Source organism: Balearica regulorum, chromosome 2 (assembly GCF_011004875.1).
Source record: "Balearica regulorum gibbericeps isolate bBalReg1 chromosome 2, bBalReg1.pri, whole genome shotgun sequence".
Lineage (NCBI taxonomy): Eukaryota > Metazoa > Chordata > Aves > Gruiformes > Gruidae > Balearica > Balearica regulorum.
The window spans coordinates 144,347,874-144,373,030 of NC_046185.1; the positions used below are offsets into that span (position 1 = coordinate 144,347,874).

General features: G+C 41.0%; 1 protein-coding gene across 4 annotated transcripts in view; it reads right to left on the minus strand.

Annotated features, from left to right (window-relative positions):
• ADAM22 (ADAM metallopeptidase domain 22) overlaps positions 1-25,157 on the minus strand; it is a 135,738-nt gene that overhangs the window by 60,249 nt on the left and 50,332 nt on the right. For all 4 annotated transcript variants that reach the window (XM_075746242.1, XM_075746243.1, XM_075746244.1 and 1 more), the window contains exon 4: positions 14,034-14,100. In XM_075746242.1, coding sequence (XP_075602357.1) covers positions 14,034-14,100 — 67 coding nt within the window. The remainder of the gene's footprint in view (positions 1-14,033; positions 14,101-25,157) is intronic.

A 25,157-nucleotide genomic window follows, 5' to 3' on the forward strand; every position in this document is an offset into this window, starting at 1 on the left:
TTGAGAGCATAAATCCACAGGACTTCCCACAGTATCACACTCCATCCTGTCAAACACTGCTTTTTCATAAATACATTACCAACCCATTGCCAACTTCAAGTCCAGAGAAGGGCCACGAAGATGATCAGAGGGCTGGAGCACCTCTCCTATGAGGACAGGCTGACACAGTTGGGGTTGTTCAGCCTGGAGAAGAGGCGGCTTTGGGGAAACCTTAGAGCAGCCTTCCAGTACCTAAAGAGGGCCCACAGGAAAGCTGGAGAGGAACTGGTTACAAGGGCATGTAGTGATAGGATACGGGGTAATGATTTTAAACTGAAAGAAGGTAGATTTAGATTAGATATTAGGAAGAAATTTTTACTGTGAGGGTGGTGAGGCACTGGAACAGGTTGCCCAGAGAAGCTGTGGATGCCCCATCCCTGGAAGTGTTCAAGGCCAGGTTGGATGGGGCTTTGGGCAAGGTGGTCTAATGGAAGGTGTCCCTGCCTGTGGCAGAGGGGTGGGAACTAGATGATCTTTGAGGTCCCTTCCAACCCAAACCATTCTATGATAACCCACTGACATGGCACCAAGAATTGACTATCACTCACAAGGGTTTTCATCCCATCTACTTGTCTAGGTTTGGTACCTAGACAAACATCATCATTTCAACTCTCTACACCAAATGGAGATATTTTTAGTGTGAAATCCCTGGCATCCTGAGACAGCTTTCAGAGACAAATGACCTCAGAAGTGCTTCATTGACTAGGAAAAGAGTTGGAAATAGTCGGCTTAGACTCAACACTTGGTCTGCACATGGCTACATCGGACAAGATGAACTCTGCTCTGAGGGTAAGACAATTTCCTTCAAATTCTGAGGAGAAAGGCATGCTTATCAAATAATAATAATATATACCTTTCAAACCGAATCCAGCACACCTTACTCAAATAACCCCCCCCTTAGTTTCACAGAAGTCACACCAATAGCAAAGTAAGCCCCACTGCACACACACTGAAGGTATTCAGTATTGCACAATGTCAGTATTTGTATGCAAAATTTGAAAAAACAATTCAAACATCCCTTAAATTGTCACTGCCACTCTACCCTGCAGAGGAACTTACCTATTAGTGCCTTGCCAAATTCGGCTATGTGATATTACTGCCCTACCGTTGATTAAAGGACTATGAAGATGATTTTCAGTGCTTTTTTTTTTTTTTTTTAAATAGCAACACTTCCAGCAAACGTATGTATAATCTACCTAGTCTAATGTACTCAGTCATGTGAATGTTTATGTCCATCTACTGCAGGGAGGGAAAGGCATTGCAATTACTGCTTTTTCAGAAGATGGCAGTCACTTGCATGATGCATAGCACAGTCATTTTCAACATCTGACATTAAATGTTCTTGGATTTTATTTTTCAAATATGAAAAAAAAAATCAAGATCAGGCAAAAGGCAAGAAAACACACGGAATATGTTGGCAGTTTCATGTTTTGATCTGAGAATCCTGTTCCGTTTTCTATAAGGTGTGCAAACTATTTTTGTATTAGTACCTCTGCTCTGAGGTGCTCTCCTTAAGAGAGCCTAGGAGTCTGTCAGAGTGTGGCAGCTCACAGGGAAAGAGACCTGATCTCAACCTGGTCACTGGAAATCGTTAGTTCCTCCTCACAATCTTCTCCAGGGCATTCCCGCATACCATGCTGCTGTTGGACCCCAAAGCACTCAGTGCCAGTGCACCTGGATGCTCTGACCAGCAACAGCAGCACTATAGAGACATGCAACACCTCATCTGACAGACTACAAGTCTGACACTATCTGGCAGGCTTGTTGCTTCACTCTGTGAGGAGAATCTTCTGGCATATCTTCTGTTAAAAGTGTTACACCTTTTTTTTCAATCTCATTATTTCCTCTCTTCTACATACCACTTCCTTTCACTTGCTGCAGTGACAGCAGCCACCTCCACTGCCTATCCACCTCAGCATCTTTTTCTCTGTGTATCTGGTACAGATAGAGAACACCTTCACGAAACTGACCTGCAGAGTGAGTGTCATGCTACCCACCATGGGCACCTCTCTACTGTCTGCAGGAAAATGCTACTAGTGCCATGCAGGTAACGTTTGACAGGCTGCGCTCATGTTTATCTGGCTCGTGTCCATGAGAAGCTCTGGGACCAGCCCTCCGTACCAGGCTACAGCTGGGTGTCTGGCGGAAGACATATGACCCATCACCCTTGGACCAGCATTTATCAGGATCATCAAGTGTTTGGGACTCACGTGGAGTACAAGTGAAAAGGAAATGGTTTGAGTTTCTGCTTTGCACTCACATGCATTTTAGCCACCATCTTAGTTACTTTAAGCTCTCTTCCTTTGAGATTTTCTTTCTTTCAGTCTGTAGGATGTCCCCCACTACAGGATCACAGTACTGCTTAAGGCTTTCAGGTCTTTCCAGAATATATGAACAAAAAGTGAACAAAGAGATACTCCAGTAAGCTAATAACAAAACTAACAATCAAACTATATGGATGAGCTAAAACCTTATGACTAATAAAATATGCTCAACAGAACTCTTGAAGTAGTATTCCTGTAAAAGATGTAACTGGACTAAGCACATGAATATGGGAATAATATTGAAAAGACTATCAGTAGGGTGTTGTACAGAGTTCTAGCTGTGGAAGGAATTTGGAGTAATTACACAAATTGGTTTGTTCTCAGAAAATGTAGTTAATACGTACCAGAAGTAGAATCTTAGGCTACACTAGTTTGCAAAACCTTGTCCTTGTAAGCAGGAGGACCATTTTTCATGTGGCTCAAAAGTGTGTTTTGATCTTGTTAATGAGAATCAAATAAATGCCCCATGATAGTACCTCCAAATTAATTTATTCCATAATAAATCTATGACCAAATTTTTAGGCATACAGATCTAGAAAAGTAAAATATAACAAAACCAGCTCTAAAGTCTTGCCTAGGAAAAACACAACTCAGGCACACAAATTCTGTTCTATTTAATCAAATAAATTCAACTCACTGATCTACTGAAGTTTACAGTAATTCTGGCAGAGACAGAAATATAACTCTGATCTTCTCTGTCTCGGGGAACAATTCTTACAACTACAAAACATTTATTTCTATATATGAACAGCTGGGGAATATTTTTTACACATGGACTTATGTTTCTATCAATGTAATGTAAGTGACCTCAAGCCAGTTAGTAAAATTCAAGGGGCTTAAATGAAAATAGCTATTTCCAAGTACTTGACACACTAGTGGTGTGTTGGGTTTTTTTGAAAAGAACTCTTCAGTGTAAGAAATCCTGCTGTCAGAATACTCCTAAATGAAGTTATGAAGACTGTTATAATCTCAGCAAGGAAATAGGAGGTGATGCAGACAGCACTAGCAGTGGATGGCTCTGGGAAGAGTGATTGCTTAGCACTCCCTAACAGTGTCTCAAGCAGATAAAACATGCCAGTAACATGTGGCACATGGTGGGGAGGGTGCAAATTGTATATTGTACTTTTGGGATACTCGTTTTCAACAGTTCACAAAACTTGTGAAGAGAAAAGCACTTAAAGCTACGAAATCTGGGACTGATTCTGTACTGAGTCAGGACAACTGACTGAAGGGCCTCTACAGGTCAGTGTTTTCTTTAGGGTACATGTAATTTTGGACAAGAAGTTTACGGTCATTGCCTCTGTAGTGCTGAGGCTGAAATCCTGTTGGTTTTGACATATACTAAAGATTCTTTTAGCAGGTGTTGTAATAAAATACACTGTACTACAGGAAGAATCACAGTACATGGGAGATCTAAGACCACCAAAAGATTGAACATAATCATCACATCTATCCTCTTTTTCTCTGCTCTTGGAAACACTCACTGAAGGACTGGGGTTGTCTCTCATCTCCATTGGTAGCTGTAGTGGTGAGACAGGAGCTGAAAAAAAAAATCTTCATTTTTTCCTCAAAATATTCTGGTCCCATATGAAAATTAAGACTTCCCCCAAGAGCTGAAATTCACACCATTACCAATAACAGTTCAGTCCAGAGTATCAAGGGTGTTTTGTGAAGAGCTACTGGCTTCCTGTAGCTATTAGAGAGCTCTGCTCTCTCAAAAGCAGGCAATAATTGCCCATCTCAGCAAATCAAACCTTCACACTGGCCTTTGTCAGCTACTGGGGAATGGTTTAGTGTTAAGATGAAGAGGAAATAAGACTGCTCTTCTAACATATGCCAGCCATCAGTGTGAGCAGCACAATTACCCCTTTCTGCTCTGAAACTGAACCTGGCCAATGTAGAGTCTGGGAGAAAATTAGGCTAAATATCATCTCCGTGAGACAAGGTCAGCCCGGTGACAATGCCTGTAACATAGGCCTGCAACATATACATGCACACACTCACGTCATACGCAAAAGCAGTCTAATGCTGCAGCAGAGAGAAGGTCAACATTTTGGCCTCTACAAGGCGCACAACCACTGTTCACGCTGTCATTAGCATGACGCAAGACAAATTTTCTGCCAATGCGCGTGGCACTGAACCGAGGAAATGGACAACTGCCTAAGTTCTCCTTCCTCCATGAAACCTCACAGCCTTACCGGTGACTTCCAAGAGCAATACAGAATACATAGATGTTTAATAAGAAGTCTATTAATTTGGGGAGCTAAAAATGTAATAACTTCCTACCAATTCAGTTGGATTAATTTTCAGCCCATTTCAGTCCAAGTTTCCCTGCAGCCTGTCTGGGTAGGTAGTGTGGCAAAGATACTAAAAAATGAGAAGGCAGAGATTTTTAGCAATGCAAATAAAATCTGTCCCCATTTCTATCCTTTAAGATAGTTGGTCCCTGCCCAGAGAGGAACCAGCTGCAAGAAATCACAAAAGAGACGAAAAACACATTAACTGCTATTCACAATGAAGGGGAGAAATAAGTAAAGCAAAAGAACAGCCACGACAGTCAGTGATGGCGGCAGTTCACTCTTCTCTGCAGTCTCAGTGAAGAAAGCATCTGCCGACCATACACTGACAGTATTTGTTATTCACCTCAGAGACACTATGACCTTCCCAGGGGAGGAAAATTAAGGATGTACATTCATCTGCTTTCAAATAACACCCAACATCAGATCTTCAAGTAAGCAATTTTCTGCAATTAGTAGAGGTGCTGGCCATTAAAACTCATGCTACACTCAGGCACTGACCCTCAAATTAATAACTTCCTTCTTCCAGCAGCTACATATTCCTATTTTAACACTCATTAATCCAAAGGAAAGGAGATTGCTGGTCTAGCTCAGGTCGCAGTAACACAGATCCCTCTTTCCTTGCAGCAGAAAGCTCCCAAAAGGCAAGCTAATGACCACACCACCACTCTATGAAGTGCCAGATAATGATTAGCTTTTTCAAGAGCTACCCTTTGTGCAGTCACTAGTTTTAAAACTGCTTCCTTAGTAATCGCTTAGATCTATTTACAAATTATTGATGCTTGTACATGTTTTGGCCCAGTGATAACTAAGACTGCATGAGAAAGAGCAACAGAAGAAAATGCACATGCTGTCACTGACTTCTACGGCAGAAAATGACTTGTTACGGATGGGTTTCTATTTTTAAATAGAAAAGTCAAAATGGCACTTTCATCTGTGTAACTGCATTGAAAGAAAATCTCTTTTAATTGGCATGTGCAACAGCAGGGGCCCAGCTGGCGGGGCTGTCCTGCGGCAGAGCCCTGGGCTCAGCCCTTACCCAGCTCAGCAACAGCTCCAGGGACCCTGGCATCACCTCTTTGCAGAGTAGGTCTTAGCTATGGTGTACTGTAGACTCGTGAAAGCCTACTGTTTTGAAAATGTGAACACTGCTTTCCCTCTGTAGGAGGACAGCTATCACATGTACTCATACAACTCAGAGCCAACGTGCTGTAGTGACATTAGGTTATAACGCTGTTTCAGATTCTGAAATCAGAAATACGGATTCCAAAATTAGGCTAAAGAATCACCACTTCTAAGGCTTCTCCACAAAATGCCCATGTTTAAAGACTGTTGGCAGCACTCTTAAAAAACACAGACACACATGTACGTGACAGGATCCTGCACACAGGTGACTCGCTCCAATGGCCATTGGTGACTCATGGCAAGCGCTTTCAGCAGATGGCGCGTGCTGTCGAGGCCAAATGAGGCTTGTGTTTACCGCCCAGTAGCTACGAGAGAAGACGCTCCACGAATGTAGCTGCAGGGTGTGGACAGAGAGCTCATGCCAGCACAATGCCATCTGGTCTGGGAGCTGCTTTGGCATCTGCTTGGGAAACAGCCTCTTGACTTGCTTTGCCTTACCTTGGTGTTAGAGAAAACTATTTTAATTATAAGCTGCCAGATAAAGATCAGGCAGAGGACAACAGGGTTGGTTACCTCTTCCTGCTTACTCCATTGTCAGCTCTTGTAGCAGTGCCTAGCGTCTGTGAGTCATGGCATACAAGTCATTTTAATGACAGTCATTTTGCCCTGTTCTTGCATGCTTGTACGTAGGGAAAAGGGAGCAAACTTTTTAAGGGACTATATGAAAATTCTTTATAATCTACCCATACTAATTGGTCACATGAGTTCATCAGCTTACTCCTAGTCTGAAGCCAAGCTATAAGCACATAATGTACAATATCACTATAGACACAACACAGAAGATGAGAGGTTGGAACACCTACATGGATACCAATCATTCAGAAGAAGAAAAAGTTCTGAGTAAAATGGAGAAAAATACTAATTAGATTTCCTTATTGGCTCATTATTTCTGAATGACAGGAACTTTTCTTTAAATGAGAATTCAGAGCTTGAGACTGTGTCTAGAAACATTAACCTACTGTAAATAATACAGTGCCAGTTCGGTATCCATAGGGAACAATGGATGTGTCTAGGCAAAGCTATTTACAGAAGTCAAGATCAAGTAAGTAAAGATGTCAAGCTAAAGCACACTGAAGTCTTGCATGGAAGTGGTCTTTCGGAAGTACAGCAGCTTCAGTTTGCTTAGCTTAATTCCCCCTCAAAGGGATTAAGTTTAACCCAAAAAGATACTTTTAGTTTCTAATAAGAGCATCTACAAAGGGATTTAATGTTCTTTAATGTTATAGCAATAGTTAATTTCTCTCAGCTATACTCAGTCCTTGCACGGTCTGAGTTTACAGAACATTTGGTTGATGCCACTCTCTGTCTATGTATGCTGTATGTTGTAGCTTATGGAAAATAACTCATGAGGTGCACAAAGTCTGACAGGACTTCTCCACAAATTCAAGCACTGGGCTGCTGCCTTCCCTCTGGGGCATATGAAAACTGCAGCAGAGAGTACTCAGGAGGTCACAAAGTCACCCAACTTCTTTCTTCAGCAGAACCACGACTTCATCACTGGGGCTCACATCCGCAATGGGATGTACATTTTAAGCTCTTGATGGCTTTCACTTTCTGACAATTTTTCCCCTCCAGGCCTAGCTAAAAACACTGGATTTATGTTTTTATGTCACCAGGAAAAGGAAGACAAGATAATTAAACCTGCAAGATCCTACATGAGTCATGATCTGAGATTCATTATAGTGTAGTATATTTCAAAAACATGGCCTGGGAAGGACTCCTAATACTGAAAGCTGCCACATTAAATTTCCTCCTTCTCAGTAACAGGATCTATGTAGAAAGTAAGCTAGTAATAGCAGGGAGATAAAAAGAGATTAAAAAAATGTTAATACAAATGTACATTAGAAGTGCCGGTCTGCAGGGCCATTAGGTCAGGCAAATACATTATATATGATGGCTGATTATCTTGCCCCAGTACCCCACAGAAGATAGTACATTTTACTAAATCCCAAAGGAATTGCCTTCATAATTCAGACAATGCTAAAACAGGAAAGTGAGATATTTCTCAATGCCTGTCGACTCAGTGTGGCAGCATGACACTGCTGAAAAAAAAGATGTCCAGAGTAACTGAAAACACACAGAAATTTAAAATTTCGTCAACTCTTCATCAGGGCACATACAGTAACATTAATTCTAGCCAAAATATACAGGAAGTAATTTGACCAGCATACTCGGGGACCACAGTTCCCTTCATGATGGAAGCATCCTGTAAGGTATGAACCATACAGTCATTCCCTGCTCCACTACTACACTCTGATCTTCTCCTTGTGGAAATTTCAATTTATAAACTCCCATCACAGAGAAAAAATGTCTATAATTAGTCCTTAAGTGAAAGAAGTTGCCATTTGTTCTATGTGATTTCACCTCATTTTTATCTACTCCATTGGTCAAAGCCAGTTCTCCATCTGATCCTTCTGTACACTGTAATGCTTTCATTTTGTACTGCTAGAAAATTTCATTTATATGCACATACTTTTTTTTTTTTTTTTTACCTAAGTCATTAATGAAAACATTTGATGAGAGCAGTCTGAAGATCAACCTTGCAGGAATCCCCTGCTAAACTGTGTCAGACTCACAGACTCCTTGACAGCTCTTCGGCTAGTTTATTGCTATCACTAAAAAGTAGATTGTGGCCTAGATTTATTAATAATTTGCCATGAGGCAAGCAGAGTTCTGTTGAGGGAGTAGGGGAGAGGAGCTCTGACAACATTATGGGAACCCTTATTCAAAATCTTCTCTCAAACAAGCAAGAAAGTGATTTTTCTGGTACTCACATCTTCTCTAGTCTCCGGACACAGCTGAAAAAGCCCTGCCAGAAACAGGCATATATAATTTATGATTTATTCCTTTTTCAGTTTCTTTTCTCCCCCAAGGGCTCATCACCAGGTTGTGCAAGCTCCGGGTCCATGCACACACAGCTCCCCATCAGCCCCAGGCTCCAGCTTCCCAGAGCAGAGCCTCCCTGCGCTACACTCCCACCCTTTCCCGCCAGCTGAACTGGTGCTGCAGTTTTCAGGAGGAAAATGTAGTCCCTCACAGGAAAGCCTGTTTAGCATACGGGCTTTTCTGGCAAGTTGAAACACCTTCCTCTTTGGTTACAAAATGATGAGTTATCAAAAGCTGAAGAAAAATTAAGAGATTCTTCTATGGAGCTCAGACAGTGGATGCCTTAAAACTGGAAGATGCTGGTGGAAGCACCTTGCTCTAAGATTGGAAACATACCAGTCAATGATAAAAATGACCTGCTCACTGGCTTGGTGTTTATTCTGGCCCCACCACAATTTATTGTAGCCTTATGATCAGTTTGTACAGCGAAATGTTGGAATGCTACTTAGGATAAGGTCTCATCAAATACAGGCACTAAGATGTGACAGACACAAATGCTGCCCTCAGTCAAGGAACCGTACCTTAACCACGCCTCGAGCAGACCAGATTTGAAGGAGGGAGTTTAAAAAAACCAACAATATCCATCATGTCAAGGGTCCCCAGCCCACTCTGGCCTTTCAAGATTTTCGTATTTTTCTCCCTTCTGTATTATTTCCCTAAAAAAGGGCATTTAAAGAGCCCTTCAAATGCACATCATGGCACACAGAAGCCAAGACTTTAATCACAGCAAGGCAATGAAGAACAATAATTTTCCCCTCTGGTGCACAGGCATTAAAATAGCCATAAGCTACAGTAACAGGCATTTTGCGCATGCTACTAGCCAAACAATATACACTAAAAAAGGAAATAATGACTATTTTTGCAAACTAAGGGCTCTGCTTTGCTGTGCAGCTTTAAAATGCATTTGCCCCATAACCCTCATTCCCCAAACTGCAATGACAGCATCTCTGCTAGAGCCACCGCGGAGAATGAAGCCCTGCTGAGGCACCCCAGCTCAACAGGATGGCGGCGGGCGGTTTGAAGGAAGGCACTGGGCACTACCCTGCCCACGCTCACTGCAGCACAGGCAGTGGCTGAGCACTGTGGGGGCCAGCAATGTGGCTCAGCACAGCTTGGGACACAAAGCCACAAGGCAATCTTAAACCACCAGGTGAGTTTGGCCAGAGCTTCTCTGACAACACTAAAATGGAGAAAAAACAGTACCTAGCATTTAATATAGCTCCATTTATGTTGTTCAACACTATCATGATTATGAACATGCTGTGAAGTAGAAGCAAAAAGCAATGTTCCTTTATGCTGTGCGCACTCTTGCTGTAATTTTGTGCCCATAATACACATACTGTGTTTACAATACCACACTTAAGAATTTTAGGATTGCCTATGAAATATAGTTCCTTCTAGTTATATTTAAACATGCCATCAAAAACTCATGGCATTTATCTACCACAACTCTACCTGTGCAAGTTCTCTGACTGCGATCTGAATTATTTTCATTGTTTAATTTTTTTCAGAAAGCAGTTTTCTAAGAACTCATAGAATTGTCCAATGTTTTGGGGGAATACAGGCAGAAACATACATTTCTACATTCTCCAAAGAGCAAAACTGAAACATTTTACATGAGAAAATGTCACTGAATAGGTATCAGCTGTTCCTTCTGAGGGAGAAAAATCCAGCGATGTGAATTACTCAGCACTATAGCTGTTTTTTGCCTTTCATCTCACTGACGGCATCAGTGACAGAATGATAACCCAAAAAAAGAGAGAGAGAGAGATAAAAGGACACAGAGATATACTGCAGCAACATTAAGTACACTCGAGTATTTATGTGCTGTGAGCACGGGATGATCTGGACTGACACAATCAGGAAAAGACAATGCATGAAGGGTTTTACTCTTTCTTATTAATTGATTATTCTCTTTGCTACCAGAGGGAATTTAGGCCAGTACTGCTGCTTTCCTAGCAGTTAGAGACATGATCTGAGGTAAAGGAGTGTGTGGGGGGAAACGCTGAATTCAAAGATCTACCTCCTTTTGTTTTTCTTAAGCACTGCACATTGCGGCTGGTTTAATAAGAATGTCTTAGGTGCTGCCTAACTGCCAAATCAACAAGGACATCTCACAGAGAAGCTTTTCTTCTGCAGCTGCTGAATGCTGGTACCCTGCAAAAATATGTGTAACATGTTCCACCTTCACAATGGTCCAATATATTAAAGAACTATGCAGCAATCAAATGTAAGTCAACTTTCCCTTATAATAAAAAGGTGTGTTAAACTGAGGACTCTCCTCCCTATAAAAATCCCTTTGCTCCTTCAAAGTGGCATATTTAATGATCTGAACATTTCTCCTTCGCTGCCCCCCTCTCCTCCCTGAAGCATCCTAAGTAACGGCAGAAGATTCATATGTATTTTACAGCACAAGAAGTTCTACTGGGAGGGGATGGAGAGGGGGAGGAGTGGCAAAAGTAGTTATCAACTCCACATCGCATATGAGCCAAGGCAGGCATCTGCTTCCCGGACACATTCATGCCAGTAATGTTCCCAAACCGCTGAGTGTATGTACAGCTGCCTTCCTACAGCGATTCAAAGCTCCTGTCTTCTCCCATATTGCTGATGGGACAACAGCAGCACTGATGATTTGCATGTTTGTGCAGTATTCCTGCCCTGAGAAGTGCAAGGGGGAAATATCTATGTATTTTAAAATACATTTCTCCTTATGCCACTAAGAAGGCTAAGAATAGAGAAGGCCCTTTTGCTGTATAAACAGGTTTGCTCAAAGCCTGCAGCTGGCAGCGGATGGCAGATGGACATTTTCTTTCTGTCACCATTTCTCCCACCAAAGCAGCAAGAGGGATGCTGCCAGGCCGCCTCTGTTTCTGCCTACAGTCAGAGACAAGTCGCACAGAGGTGGGTGAAGAGCAACATGTTGAAGCAACTGATAGAAACCTGGCTCCTTTCTGAAATACTTCTTCTGCTTCTGCTTAAGAATATGCTGCGTAGCAGAGTGCATATTTTGTGATTTATTTATGAGTTGCAACCTTTAACTAGCTATTTTTAAATAAGCATCTAACCAAACTGCACAATACCTAAAACCTAGTATAATAATTGTGTTTTGCCTGGTGTGTATTGTAAGTACCAATTTAAAGGTGGTTTTACCAGTTATGGTAAAGAGTTTCCACAGAAATTGAAGGTACTAAATCACCATCATGAAAAATTTTTGTATTTGCAGTAAGATTTTCAAAACAGCTGATGTAAAACCAGAGTTCAGTTTCTCAAATGCAAAAGAGATAACTGCTGGGCTTTTCAGAAATTGTTTGATAGACGAACAGGGCTCTCCAGGGCACTTACAGGTGCTCTGAAAAATACTGGCTGGTCAGAGGGAACCAGATTTATTTTTAAACAGCTCTTGGGTACTGAAATTAGCCTCACTCAGTGTCCGGCATCAAAATGTTCTTGGCAGCCTGCACTCTTCCAAAAATCTTTTGATATCTGAACTTTTCTGAAAATGTGCCCATGATTGCGGCCAACAGGCTCTTCCAGACATTTTGTCACAGCAGCTGCTTCCCTCTCCTCCAATCCCAGACACGCGGATGCAACAAAACAAGCAAAAAATACACATTCGCCTTCCTGGCACACTTCCATAGGACTGCTGCCTGCTGAACTCCCAGAGCGGTGGGTGAGGATGGGGCAGAGGAGCCACACACACACGCCCCGGCCACCCCGGCCCATGGGTGGGAAAGGTGGAAGGCAGCATGGAGATGAAAACACACCACCCAAGCAGCAACACCCCTCCTTTGCAGCCCAGCATTGTGACCCTTTCACTCCCAATTCAGTTCATCTCAAGCATCAAGGTCAACACAGAAACGCTGGTTCTCTACTTAGAGCAGATTTGAGAAGACTAAGCAAGGCAGTGATAGCCATCCCTGAAGGTACACAACCCTGCACGGCAGCTAACTGAAGGGGAAATAATCTCTGGGACCCTTGAGACTGGCAGATGTTTTGCCCAGAAAACATTTTATGACCCTCCCTCTGAAAGGCCCAATCGTCTTGTCTCTTCCCCATGCAATTAAAGAGTGCTCACATGAGAAGAACCACTGATTTCAAACATTTCCTTGCTTGATTAAGGCTTACTCATCAGAAACATATTTGTCCTAATTCAGTGATGAGACTCAGATAGATTAACTTAGCTAACTTGCATATATACCTTGACACAGACAAATGGATTGTTTTGTTCTTATTAATATCGGCTATTATCTTTATTTCTGCTTTGACTCATACTCTGAATCTGAATCAAGACTTCTTGACTGCAGAGCACGGCTGACTGAGAAATTAGTCTCTACAATTTAATGGAACACGTATGTGTTTGCCTCAGTCTGATAATATATGCAGACTATTATCAGAGAGTAAAAAGAAAGCAGATTTCAAGTTTGCAAATGCTAGAAAGGGATAAAGCAAAGGAAATACGTATCTTCAGGTACTCAGTGGCTAAAGATTGCCTTGTCCATTTCCACTTCCACTTTCACATTGCAGAGGTTAACACACTTGTTTCAGGGTATTTAGATGATCTCAGAGTTAGTAAAAGACTTTTGAGAGCTTTTTAATAAAATGTAAACTTTGAACAAATTTGAGCTGATAGACAAATTTAAAGATTTTCCATTATGCACAGCATATATTACATTTATGCACATTTTATGTAATCTACAGCAATTTTATACAAAATATCATCCTAACAAACAGAAAGTCCTCAAGAAAATTCTCCCATGTTGCATGCAAATAAGAAAACACTCCTGCAAAGGCAGTGGGACATTTCACAGAAGACAACTGCATCAAACAGGATCCTGTAGCCATCACACCAACAAGCATTCAGAGAAAGAATCTCACGATTTGAGACGGTGACTAGATATTTAGAAATATTATACAATATATCTCGCTATTCTCAGAGTTGCAAAGAAGCTCATTAAAAACAACAAACTTGGGGTTTAATACAAAGAGGAAATGCTAGCTACCAAACCAGAAAGATTTTCCTCAATAGGCATCAAAAGTAAATGATATTTACTAGTAAAGAGAACTAACATATATGCATTTTTCATGGATACCATTTTGATATAAACATTAATGTACTAATTTTCCAATAAAGTTTGTCTTATTTAAAAAGCTTTAAAGTTATAAGACATGAAACATGCTTGTCTCAGAAGAGTAAAACAAATCACCTGAAAAATCAGGTATCTCTCAAGAAATCAGGTGAGTTTGCATTAACATCAAAAGCAAAGTAAATTAAAAAAGCAAAGCATAAAAAGGAAATTCTTACTTTAACTTCCACTGTCTTCCCACCTTGCTCGATATGCCTCTCAAGATATTCAGAAGACAGCAGGTCACTGCAAGAAGAAGAAAAAAAGAACCATAAGCCTCACACATGTGTTCTTGCACTCCTTCTCAGCAAGCACTGATTAAACATTTACATTTGAAAAGGGCAAAACCTGCAGGATACTTTTCCTAAAATGTTCATAGAAATCACTGAAACAACCACCTCTGATGGAGTTACACAGTGCATGGGATACATTGATTTTTAATACCAGAAGGCGGGACAAGGAAAACTGAGGGGGGTTTCTTCATAGAAGGTTTGAAACCAACCACTGATAATGATTTCAATTCAAGAGACTTTTCTATTTGCTGCTAAAAGCAAACAGTAAAGAAGTTAGGTGAACTTTAAAAAAAAAAGAAGAAAGCAGAAGGATGAGAAACCAGAGGGAAAATGGCAGCTGCCTTCGACAGACTCCTAAGGACACAACAGCACAATAGCGAAATGACCAATATGGTGAGCTCAGGATCATGCCGAATGGGTAGGCAAAGCCATCAGTCACAGGAGCTGCACCATGCCGTAGGCTCACAGCCAGTTCCAGCTGGTGTAAGCTCTGAGGCAGGCGGCGGGCGCCATGCTGTCCTCAGGCCCCAGGGCAGGCCTCCATCACCTCCCTCACGCTCGCTCTACCCGGGAGCCCTGCAGCTTTAGCAACATCAGGGATAAATGCTCTGAGCCTCAAAAGTACACAAGGCTTTGGAACAAACACTGAAGAGAAAAAACAATCAGACCTGAGGCAAACGTATATAAGTTAAATGCACACTGTATTTACTAAGACATTTCAATGCTAAACCAGTCAAATCCTCTCCCTCCTAAGTTATTTTCTAGGTAAGCAAATCATCCACATCAGAAATTTCACTAAACATTCTCAAAGACTGCAAAATTTTACTGAGATTAAATCTGTATAAAAATTTTACATAGTCCCACCCAAGAGGCGATTAAACTGGAAAAGATGACAAATCAGTAAAGAAGACATGGCAAGAGGCAGGTTGACTGACGGGACAAGAGGCAACGAGCACAGACCTTCTCAGCAGAAGAGGCAAAATTTAATGTTTCTCCTTCGAACAACAAAACACCTAGGCTACGGGCGAACTGACCTGCTGCGGGAGGACAAGGACAGCGGCACCCAGGGTTGCAGCCGCTCGGCTTTCCAGAGCTTCACCCTGGCTAAACAGGCACCCAGGGCCATAGACATTTTCGCTCCCGTAGGCATCGGTGACCACCCAAAGCGAGCCCCAAGCAGGACAAGGTTGGTAGTATGGGTCCTTCCATATGAGCCCTACAAACTGCCAGCTTGGTATTTGCATTAATAACCCAGGCACAAAAATCAGGAGCGCTCTAATGAAATATGCTGATAATGCTAAGTTGGAAAGCATGGGGAATAAAGAAGAAGATTGAAAAAAATCCCACAGGAAAGAGCTGGATGATCTTCAGGACTGGATATTAGAAATAGGATCAAATTCAAATGTACAAACAGCAAATTTATGCACTTAAGGGCTGGAGGGAATTTCTATTATGTTGTTTTGGAGGGCCTGGTTTATAAGGAAGAGAGACATGACTGCACTTGTTTCTGGCAAAATGATTTGCCAGATCAATAGGGTGTCTTCCTGAAAACACAACTGTCATTCCAGAATACATCAAAGAAGATGTATTTCCAGTCAAACTGAGGTAAGACTAATACCACTGTCCAAGGAGACCTCTTTTCCAATACTGCAGACAGGTACTAGACAGCTTTGCTTAGAAAGTTCAATTACCTGGAAGCACAGAGAGGTTCCTGAGATAACCAGGGAATGCAAAGCTCCTGAAGTCTAGCAAAAAAATGAGTTGTGAGGGGATGCGAATGCACCAGAGTTTATACACAAAAATGTACAGGTAGCTAATTAGGCTATAGGACATGTTGGCAGAATCTCAAATGCACAGAGACTGTCAATGAGTCAATGGAAACTGGGTGTTGTATCTAATTGCAAGCGACAGAGGCAACAAAAAAGAGGGATGCTAATAAATTTCTGAATGGGAGCATCCACGGGACAACTGTCCATGGAGGTGGGGTCCCTCAGCCACAGTGAGTTCACAGTTGGTTGCTGCTGAAAGCTGGAGGTCTCAGTGCCCCCTCAGCAGCAAGCGTTGCACCTACCTTGTGTCAGCACGAGCATTCATCAAAATATTCTCGTGTCAGAACTAACACTCATCAAAACACTCTTGGTGTCAGTACTGGCACTCATCAAAGTACACTTGGGAGGGTTCAACAAACCCATGTTTTTGCTGCATTAGGTAACTGAAGCCCCTGGAAGAAGTACAATAAGCTTCAGAGCTGATGCAAGGGAGGGAACGTATCTGAGCAGCTGTTAATAGGGGAGGAAGAAAGAGTGAGAGACTCCTGCGGCCACTGCAGAACCAGTGTGACCAGCTGCCCCCAGACTCGCCCTCTAGACTCCCTTAATTCTGATCAGGCCCACATACCTATATTGATGCTTTGCACAGCAGCCTGCGAGTGACCCATTATTGAGGAGCCCCTAAAAGAGACGCTGTTTGAGTTACTGATTGCAATTCTCTAATACCTCTTAGAAGTTAATATAAAATATTTAGGATACTCATCCACCTGGGGGAAGCTCAAGGACTTCTATAACATCTGTATGCCTTTTCCAGATTTAGAAATTTAGACAGTTGATCTCTTAAAATATATTTAATTTAGCTTGCTGAAGTTAGCTATATAGTTTCTCAGCATTCATTACACTTTCTTTCCAGTAAAAGTCTATGCTTCCATGGATTTATTAAAGCCACCTCTATAGCTTAGGGCTCTACTTTTACTCTCAGCTGTTTCTGGGGGACTCAGTTAAACTAAAATCATCCTCCTTATCTGATGGCCACAAAGGGGTTTGTGCCAAGATGCAAGAGATTATAAAATGTAAGATATTAAAGTAAGTATACAGTACAAAAGAGATCAAACAGAATGACTTAACTCAGAGAGTTTACAGTTGTATTTGGAGGGATGACAAGGAGAAACAGGGTCTTCTCATGTGGGTCTGACAAAATTATTGCTTTTTAAAAGATACTGCTATTAATGATTTTATGTTCTGGAAGATCACATGTTATGTTGTCAGAGATCTGGAAACTGTGTCCAGCATGAGACTGATCATTCTCTGCCTTGTACAATGCAAGAACTAGGAGGTAACGAAAGAGGCCACTAAGCTCCAAACTAATAAAACAGGACCTTTTCTGGCACAGAAAGGTGGTTACAATGTGGAACCTCTTGCCACAGGAAAGCATGGATGCTGGAGGTCTGTACTGGTTCAAGCTGGGAATGGACAAATTAATGGACATAACAAGGCTGCTGCCAAACGCACAGAAATCATACCTGACTCAGAAGGTCTTGGAGTCCTGGAAAAGGACTCTGGGAAGAGTATATACATGCCTGTTCTGCTCTTCTGCTTCTACCTCAGCATCTGCCTTGGGCCACTGGGACAGGACAGTTGGCCAAGCACCCCTCTGACCTGACTTGCCTGCACCCTGGCAGGGCCCTGTTTCTCCTGGGGTTATGCAGGGTCCCCTGGCATCCAGCTCCAGGGTTGCTGGTGGCCAGTAGCTGCTCTTCTCCCACCTGCCACCCCTCTGATGGGCACACCCAGGTTGCTCAAATTGTGTTTACTTTTAAAGTAGGCCAAGAGAACGATTTCTAAACAGGTCCATCCATTTCATCCTCCTGCTCCGTCCCTACTTTCAGGATAAATGGGCTGGAAACGTCTGGGGAGTCGCTGGCATTGCCCCGCCTCTCGCGGTCTGTCACAGGTGCTTCGGTTCCTGAAATAAGCCTGGCTGGAAGGGAAACACCATGGGGTCACCAGCCTGCACAGCTCCCGGGGACCAAGCCCAAAGCTTACAAACAGATGACAGGTCTGAAATATAAAGACATTTTTAAAGCCTGCCCTAAGTAACATGGCAGGCAGGATATGCCCGGGGATATTTTATCAGTAGAAAAACGCACAAATGATGCCATGTTATACTTTATTATTATTATTATTATAATATTATGACTCACTGCACAGAAAATATCATAAAAAACACAACACTCTTGCAGATCCAATAATGCAATCGGTGCTATTACACACTAAGCTACAACCTAACAATTATAGAGAGTCTTGAAAACTTATGCCAAAAGATATGCTTCTCTCATGAAATCACCTCATAGGTGGAGTAATGTTTTGTCTTCAGCAAGCGAGGCACATAACTGTGTAACTTTAATAAAAGCCATTACTTTAAAACAAACCAAACCACTTGTGAAACACAATGAAAATTATTTAAGCAACAGAAGATACTGAGCAATCAGCATTAAAATAATATGCCTTTCAACACAAATCGTACTACCCTTTCCTATGTTAGAGATGAAATAGGACTAATTTAGCTTGCCTGCCAATCTATCCTAAAAGTCATCTTTGTCAGTTCACATAGTAGTTTTGGTATTAATTATGAAGAAAATCTGCATGTGGGGAAAAAAAAAAAAAAAGAGATTGTGAAAAAAAAAGAATCTTAGAAACATGAGGGATATAGAAAATTACGGTGGAAAAAAATCTACACTATAAACCACAATACTAAAGAAGGAGATTTTCAGAAAATTTGCTGAGGCACTGATACAAATTCTTTGAAAAGGCATGGTGAGAACCTGCATATGTTAAGACCTAAAAATAAAACATTTCACAGGAAAGAAGCACATGTGATCTGTGCCTTTTACAAGGAAAAAACAGTTATGCTAATAATAGCAATTCTGTTTTCATAAGTCTGTTATTTTAAAAATGTACACAAATCAAGTAGTGTAGTTTTGTTTATAGCAGCATCATTTTTTGGAGCATTATCTTCAGTCACAACCATATGAGTCCATCCCATACAGACCCAATACCATAAGGGCCAGAACAAAAAAATGAGCAAGCTCCTCTCTGCTCTTCCAACTCTCACAGATAGTTGCAACCAAACAGGAGGAGGCAGCTGGGGGAATTTTCTTACAGAAGATAGCCCCAACTGAAAAAAAATATTCTTATCAAGATCATGCATGTATGTGCACTTAAATTCTACCTTGAATTAGCTGTAGCATTTGCATATGAGGTTTACCAAACTGAAGCTGGGATTGAGAACCCAGGAAAACAGATGAGCTTTGGAAATAGATGAGATACCCAGCAGAAAGAGGCTGCTCCAGGAAGCAAAAAGAGGGGAGAAAAATGAGGTGGCAAGAGAAAAGAGGACAGAACAGGCCAAGTGTTTCCAGAAACAGAAAGAAAATAACAGCAGATCATAAAGCACTTCAACTTGAAAGAAGAAAAAAGAGGCCATTAAAGATTTTTGGAAAGGGAACAGGTTTGCATTTGAGTATGAAATGGATAACAAACTGGGAATTATCCTTGGAAATGAAATAGAAACTTTCATTTTCAAGAAGAGAAGGAAAATGCCTATCATCAGTTTCTGAGCAAAAATTAACTCTCCAGATTTAAGAGACCGTAAAGATGGAATGCCTAAAAGTTATCGAAGAAAAAGAGCAGAGATGACAGGGACCTCTTTAGAGGCCACAGGAAAAACTACAAACTTAAGAAAGGCAGAAATAAAGGGAGTTCATAATCATAGTACTAAAATACATCTTTGTTGGCATATCAGTGTAATAAATGAAAGAAATGACTGGCTTAATGATATCCGATATTGTTGCTGTGTCTCCTTGGACACTGTGGGAATTCTTTATCATTTCTTCTGTCTGTTCACCCTGATTTCTGTCTCTACAACTCGCTGTTATGTACACCTAAAATTCCAGATTAAATATGGTGCCAGACAAGGACATCAAATGAGAAATCTGAGCTGAGGTGCATTACTGAAAAGGAAGACAGAGTTTTAGTTGAAATCAGCAGAAAGACCTAGATGAGTCAAATGCCAGTAGGAAATTGTCGACAGACATACAGAGACATTTAAGAGAAAAGGACAGGTTCAGGGAAATGATAGACACCGATAAGAGAAAGATGCCGTATCAACTTCACAATTAATATTAACCCATGTTGCAGGAGCAAGCTGTGAGAAGGGAGCCTCCTGCAACATCAGGCTTGAGAGGGCTCCAGTAAAACGAATGGGCACTGTTTGGGTGCCAAGCACATGAAGATGAGGAAACTTCCCATCAAGTGAAAGATTTTCTCCTGGTGGTGTACATTCTCTACCAAGTCACCCAGGAAGGTCTGAATTATAACTCAGTTATGTAAGGGGAAGCTATCCCCCTCAAAAGATGGGAAAAGGGAGGGAATCAGATTCATACAGGAGATTGTTGTAGAAGATGGGAAACTACCAGTATGTTGCTTTGAGAAAAGTGCTGTAAAAATTACTTTTATTAACAGGACTAATAGATACGGAAGGAGTGACTAGGGGAGGTAATTTTTTTCGAACAGCCCATCTTGTACACCAGGGAAGAGAAAGGAGGTTGGTTATTATCATGAAACAAGGACCAACAAACTGGAAAACTAGATGAGAAGGAACAGAAGGGATGTTTCTATCTGCCAGTCAGTAAGAGTCCACAATTAGCATTACCTCGCATTACACTATGGTCCTAAAACATTTTCAGTATCAGCTGTGAGCTAACTGAAAAATACAGCAAGATAAAAATCAAAAAAGCCATATCTGACTAGCTACAACATTTTAATTCTCCTTTATCCTCACGCCTACCCAAGCACGTTCTCTCCGCTCATACATGATCTCTCTTTGCACGTCAGGGGGGATTAGCTATCTCCATACTCCATGCATCTATCTGCTTTAATAGCCACAGCTCTAAAACTTTCATCCCCTCTTTTCCCTCAAAAGAATTGCTGAATTTCTTTTTTATGTGGATAGTTAATTTAATGACTGTATCTGTTAAGTTAGCCAAATGGACTAATCAATCAGAATTAGGTAGCTTCTCTTAGATACAGCAGCAGTTTTCACAGTGCCTATTTAGAGGAAGGAAAAAACAACTGAGAAAAACAAAGCCAGTTCCTATCTGCACAAATTGAAGCTTCTCCCCTTTTTTAAACATTTTTACTGTGCTTTTCTGTTCCTGTTGCTGATAATATGAAGAGGAGAAAGGAGAAAGTTATTTATGTTTCTACTCCTACTGACTATTTAAGACTCTCTCCAAAAACAAATTAGGGACTTAGGAATGGTTTGAGTCCTCAAGGGATTACACACAAATGCTGAGTCGCACCCAATTCTCAGTCCTTTCCTGGAGCTTAATTTCACATTTCAGTAACAATGATACACAACTTGAATCTCTGATGAAGTTTCTTCCAAATACTAACATTTGCTCAATTTTTTTCTCTCCAGGACTTCTCTCTTAGATCCCTAATGCCATCTGACTTGAAAATGCACTTAGCCCCTTTAACAGCTAATTTGCCTGCAGGACATGACAGAAACTGCCCGGCACCTTACTCCTGACACCAAACCACAGAGGAACTCTGCAGCCCTGTGCAAGGCCTCCACCTCTACCATCAGAGATGGAGTCTTACAGCTCTGGCTTACAAACAGCATGTGTTTGATTTACTGGATTGGCTTCATTTCTTGATGGGAAAAGGTTTAAGCAGGTTGAAGAAATTTTTGCTTAGTTACACTAAATTTCTATCACACACATGGTTCCTATTACTAGCATAAAAAAGGAGAGAGGACACAACAAAAGCTGCAAGGAAAACTTGTAAAGCAACAGTGGTAGTTTCAATGCTCGGGCTGGAGTGGCCATATCCTGATGCTGGACGTGCCTTGTGCATGTGAACTGTACCTGAAGAACATCCAGCTCTCACTGCCAGCAGGTGTTCTGTGGTGGCCCTCTTCATCTACAGTTAGTACACCATGGACTTTTTTGGCCCAATATTTGCAATTCAGTCTGATCTCCTCTATCTAGATGACTATATGGGCAATTTTATGAGAAATTACTGTAAATGCGGCACATAATGATGAACAGATACTGCTTATATTTTCCAGAGGAAAAACTAGGAGTTTATATTTAAGTTCTGCAGCTAGGAAGAGAGACACTTACAAACTAATCATTTACTGACTCATAGCACCACAGGTTTCTTTTCACTATGTTTTAATGAAATCTGAATACAGCTCCCTACCCCAACAAAGTAAGAATAAGACAAACCTAAAGCAGCTCTGAAATTACAATTTCAGATTCTACTTTTATTGCAACTTCATCAAATTATTGTTAATATTTCTTGCATCAATATTAACATTTCTTAATACGAATATTGAAATTGGTAAATAACATCTGATATGATATATAATGAATTTTTTTTTAAAATAAAGCATTTTAAAACATTTTGGGGCACATGCACTGCAAAGGGCACAAATTCAATACAGCACTTAATTCATCCTGCTGGTGATGGAGGGAAGGTGAATACAGTCTTCTCTTTCAGACAACAGGGAGATTCAAGGAAGCTTCACCCCCCTACACAGAGATCCTTCCCAGTATCCAAGGGGAGACACTGCTACTCAAGATGCCATAATGATAAACTGGAGACTTTAACAAGCATAAAGAGTAGATGGCAGCTGTTTGCAAGACTCTTCTCAGACAGAAAGATGAAATAGGATTTTTCTAGCTCTAAACTTCTGTTTTCACAGCCAGAGTTGAAAGCAGTCTGGGTAAGGTTCACTTACTCTGCTCCTTACCTGGTTTCCCTTACAGTACTGATGGCAATGCAAGTGTTAATAAAACCTCACCCTGCTTTTGCTGATGAATAATTTACACCAGTATATCCTCAGGCAATTACTTTTTTTCTCCTACAGAAATTTCAGGAGTCCGATTAAAATGAGCAGGTAGTTTTAGACCATGTTCATACCACTACTACGAAGCAGTTTCCTGAATGCCATTCTGTTCATACACTTGTTACTTCAAAGTCAGGATAAACATAGTTAATTTTAGTATTTGAGATGATGGTAAATTAATAATAAAGGGAAGAGGCAAGCACACAAGAGGTACAGGCTACACATTTTCCTGCACAAATCTCCTAGTGTGCTCTAATCCTAGTTTTTAATATGCCTTTTCATACAGTCAAGCTGGTTTATACTATATGGACAATCACTTCCCAAGTAAACTCACTTGTGATTTCAAACACATTTCAACCCAACTCTTTGTTCATATTTGTGTATTGTCCACAAACACTATCTTAAAAGAGAAAAAATGCAAAATTAAATGCTTAAGTGTTATAAAAGATCAGTCATCTCAATGTGGCCCTGACATGACTTTGTGCTATTAAATACAAGCACATACATTTTGCACAGGACATCTGTATCATTTAGTGAATGGGCATTACTAAATATTTTTATTTGGTAGCTTCCTTCAAGATTTGCCCTCAAATTTTAGTTACTGTATACATCATTTTGCCCTGGAGCAAATATACAAATTATTCCTGTGCTCATGGGCATTTCCCTGATGCTCTGTCAAAGTACTTGCAAAACACAAATACTGAGTCCTCTACATACGGCCCCTCAGGAGAGTAGGTGTTAGCATCTTCCTCAATACTAGAGTGCTGTAAAGTATGTTTTGGGTGCCCAGTTTGAAACTTCACAGAGCCATATATTGTAGAAATACAGTATCTTTCATCAAATATTTCATCAAAATTCAGATGTGTCCTGCCCTGCGCTGCAGTTAGGACAACTCAGGAGTTCTTGGAGTTCCTTAGAGCTGATCCCAAGTGTCCTGCTCATGGGGCACCCAAACACCAACAGTCACTAAACAAATGGTGAAGGCACCACTTTGGGGCATGCTTATCCAGAGCCACACAGGTAATCCCTGTGAAAGGGACCAAGCATCACCAATTGCTTTGCACATACACACTTCCCAATCCAGTAACAGGTAAACTGGGACTGTCCAGCAAACTGCCTCATTGCAAGCACAGGCTTGCTTCACTCCCCAGACTACCTTACTTTGGCAATAAATAGCATCTGATAACACAAATAAAATAAAAAAACCCCTTAAGCTGCATAAAATAGGAATACAAAGCAGGCAAATTATGCTCTGCCCCAGCCTGCCTGCCTGTTTCATCGTCTCCTTCCAAACTCCCCATCACCATACCCACCTCCTGCCCGCAGGTTCCCTCCCCCTGGCCACATTCCTACTCCTCCTCTATTCCCAGCCCATCACCCGTTCTTACCAACTAGCATTTCCATGCCACTGCTTCTTGCTTCTGCACAATGCCAAGAAAGACCAGTAAAGGAGTCAGTATCTCTTCAAGGTTACATTTGGCACTAACACTGAACACATCCATCCCACAATGAGCATCCTTAATGACAGCAAAGCTTTCCCCTGCTGTGCTGTCATTTCTTTTATAAGCACTTAGGACAATCATCCCCTTACACTCATGGTTACCTCCTGTCAGAACTTGCATTTTATCCTGAAATTTGAAATGTTGCTCATGCTCCAAGAATTTTTTATGTAGTAATCACCAAGAAGAATTTATTCTAAACAGTGTGCATTTTTACATAATTAAAGAGTATTAGCATATATAGATAGAAAAATTATGGAGAAGTTTGTTTTTATTGTTAATCTAATGAATGTATCAACTGTTCAAGTACCTGAGATGTTTCAGAAATAAGATCAGAAAAAAATGGTTACCACTACTTTTATTTTTGTTCACAAAACATGTGAACTTTCTAAAAGGGTATACCTGAAAATAGCTTTAATTCAAAAGATAGTAAACCTTAAATCTAGGAACTAATTCATTTCTAGAAACTATCCTGATGGGGACAATTTGCTAGAATTTCAAGAAGATAGAAATGGGCTTGAAACTACAAAGACATTTAAAAAACCCTGTTGTTGGTAGAGGGGCTAAGGAAAAATGAGTCATGTGAAAAATATCTACAATGGCAGGCAAATTAAAGAGCAAGAAACTGAAATTACAGGTACCTGCTGTAGCACTGTAATCTCTGTCTTTTGATAAAGAAGGTCCATTTTAATAGCACAAAACTATTGTGTGCTATTGTGTGGATTGGAAGTCAAAGGTCTCAAACTGCATTTGTGGGTAAGCCAGGGTTTTAGTCTGAAACTATGCAAACAAATCCAAATGCACAGTTAAGGGAGACAAGGGAAGG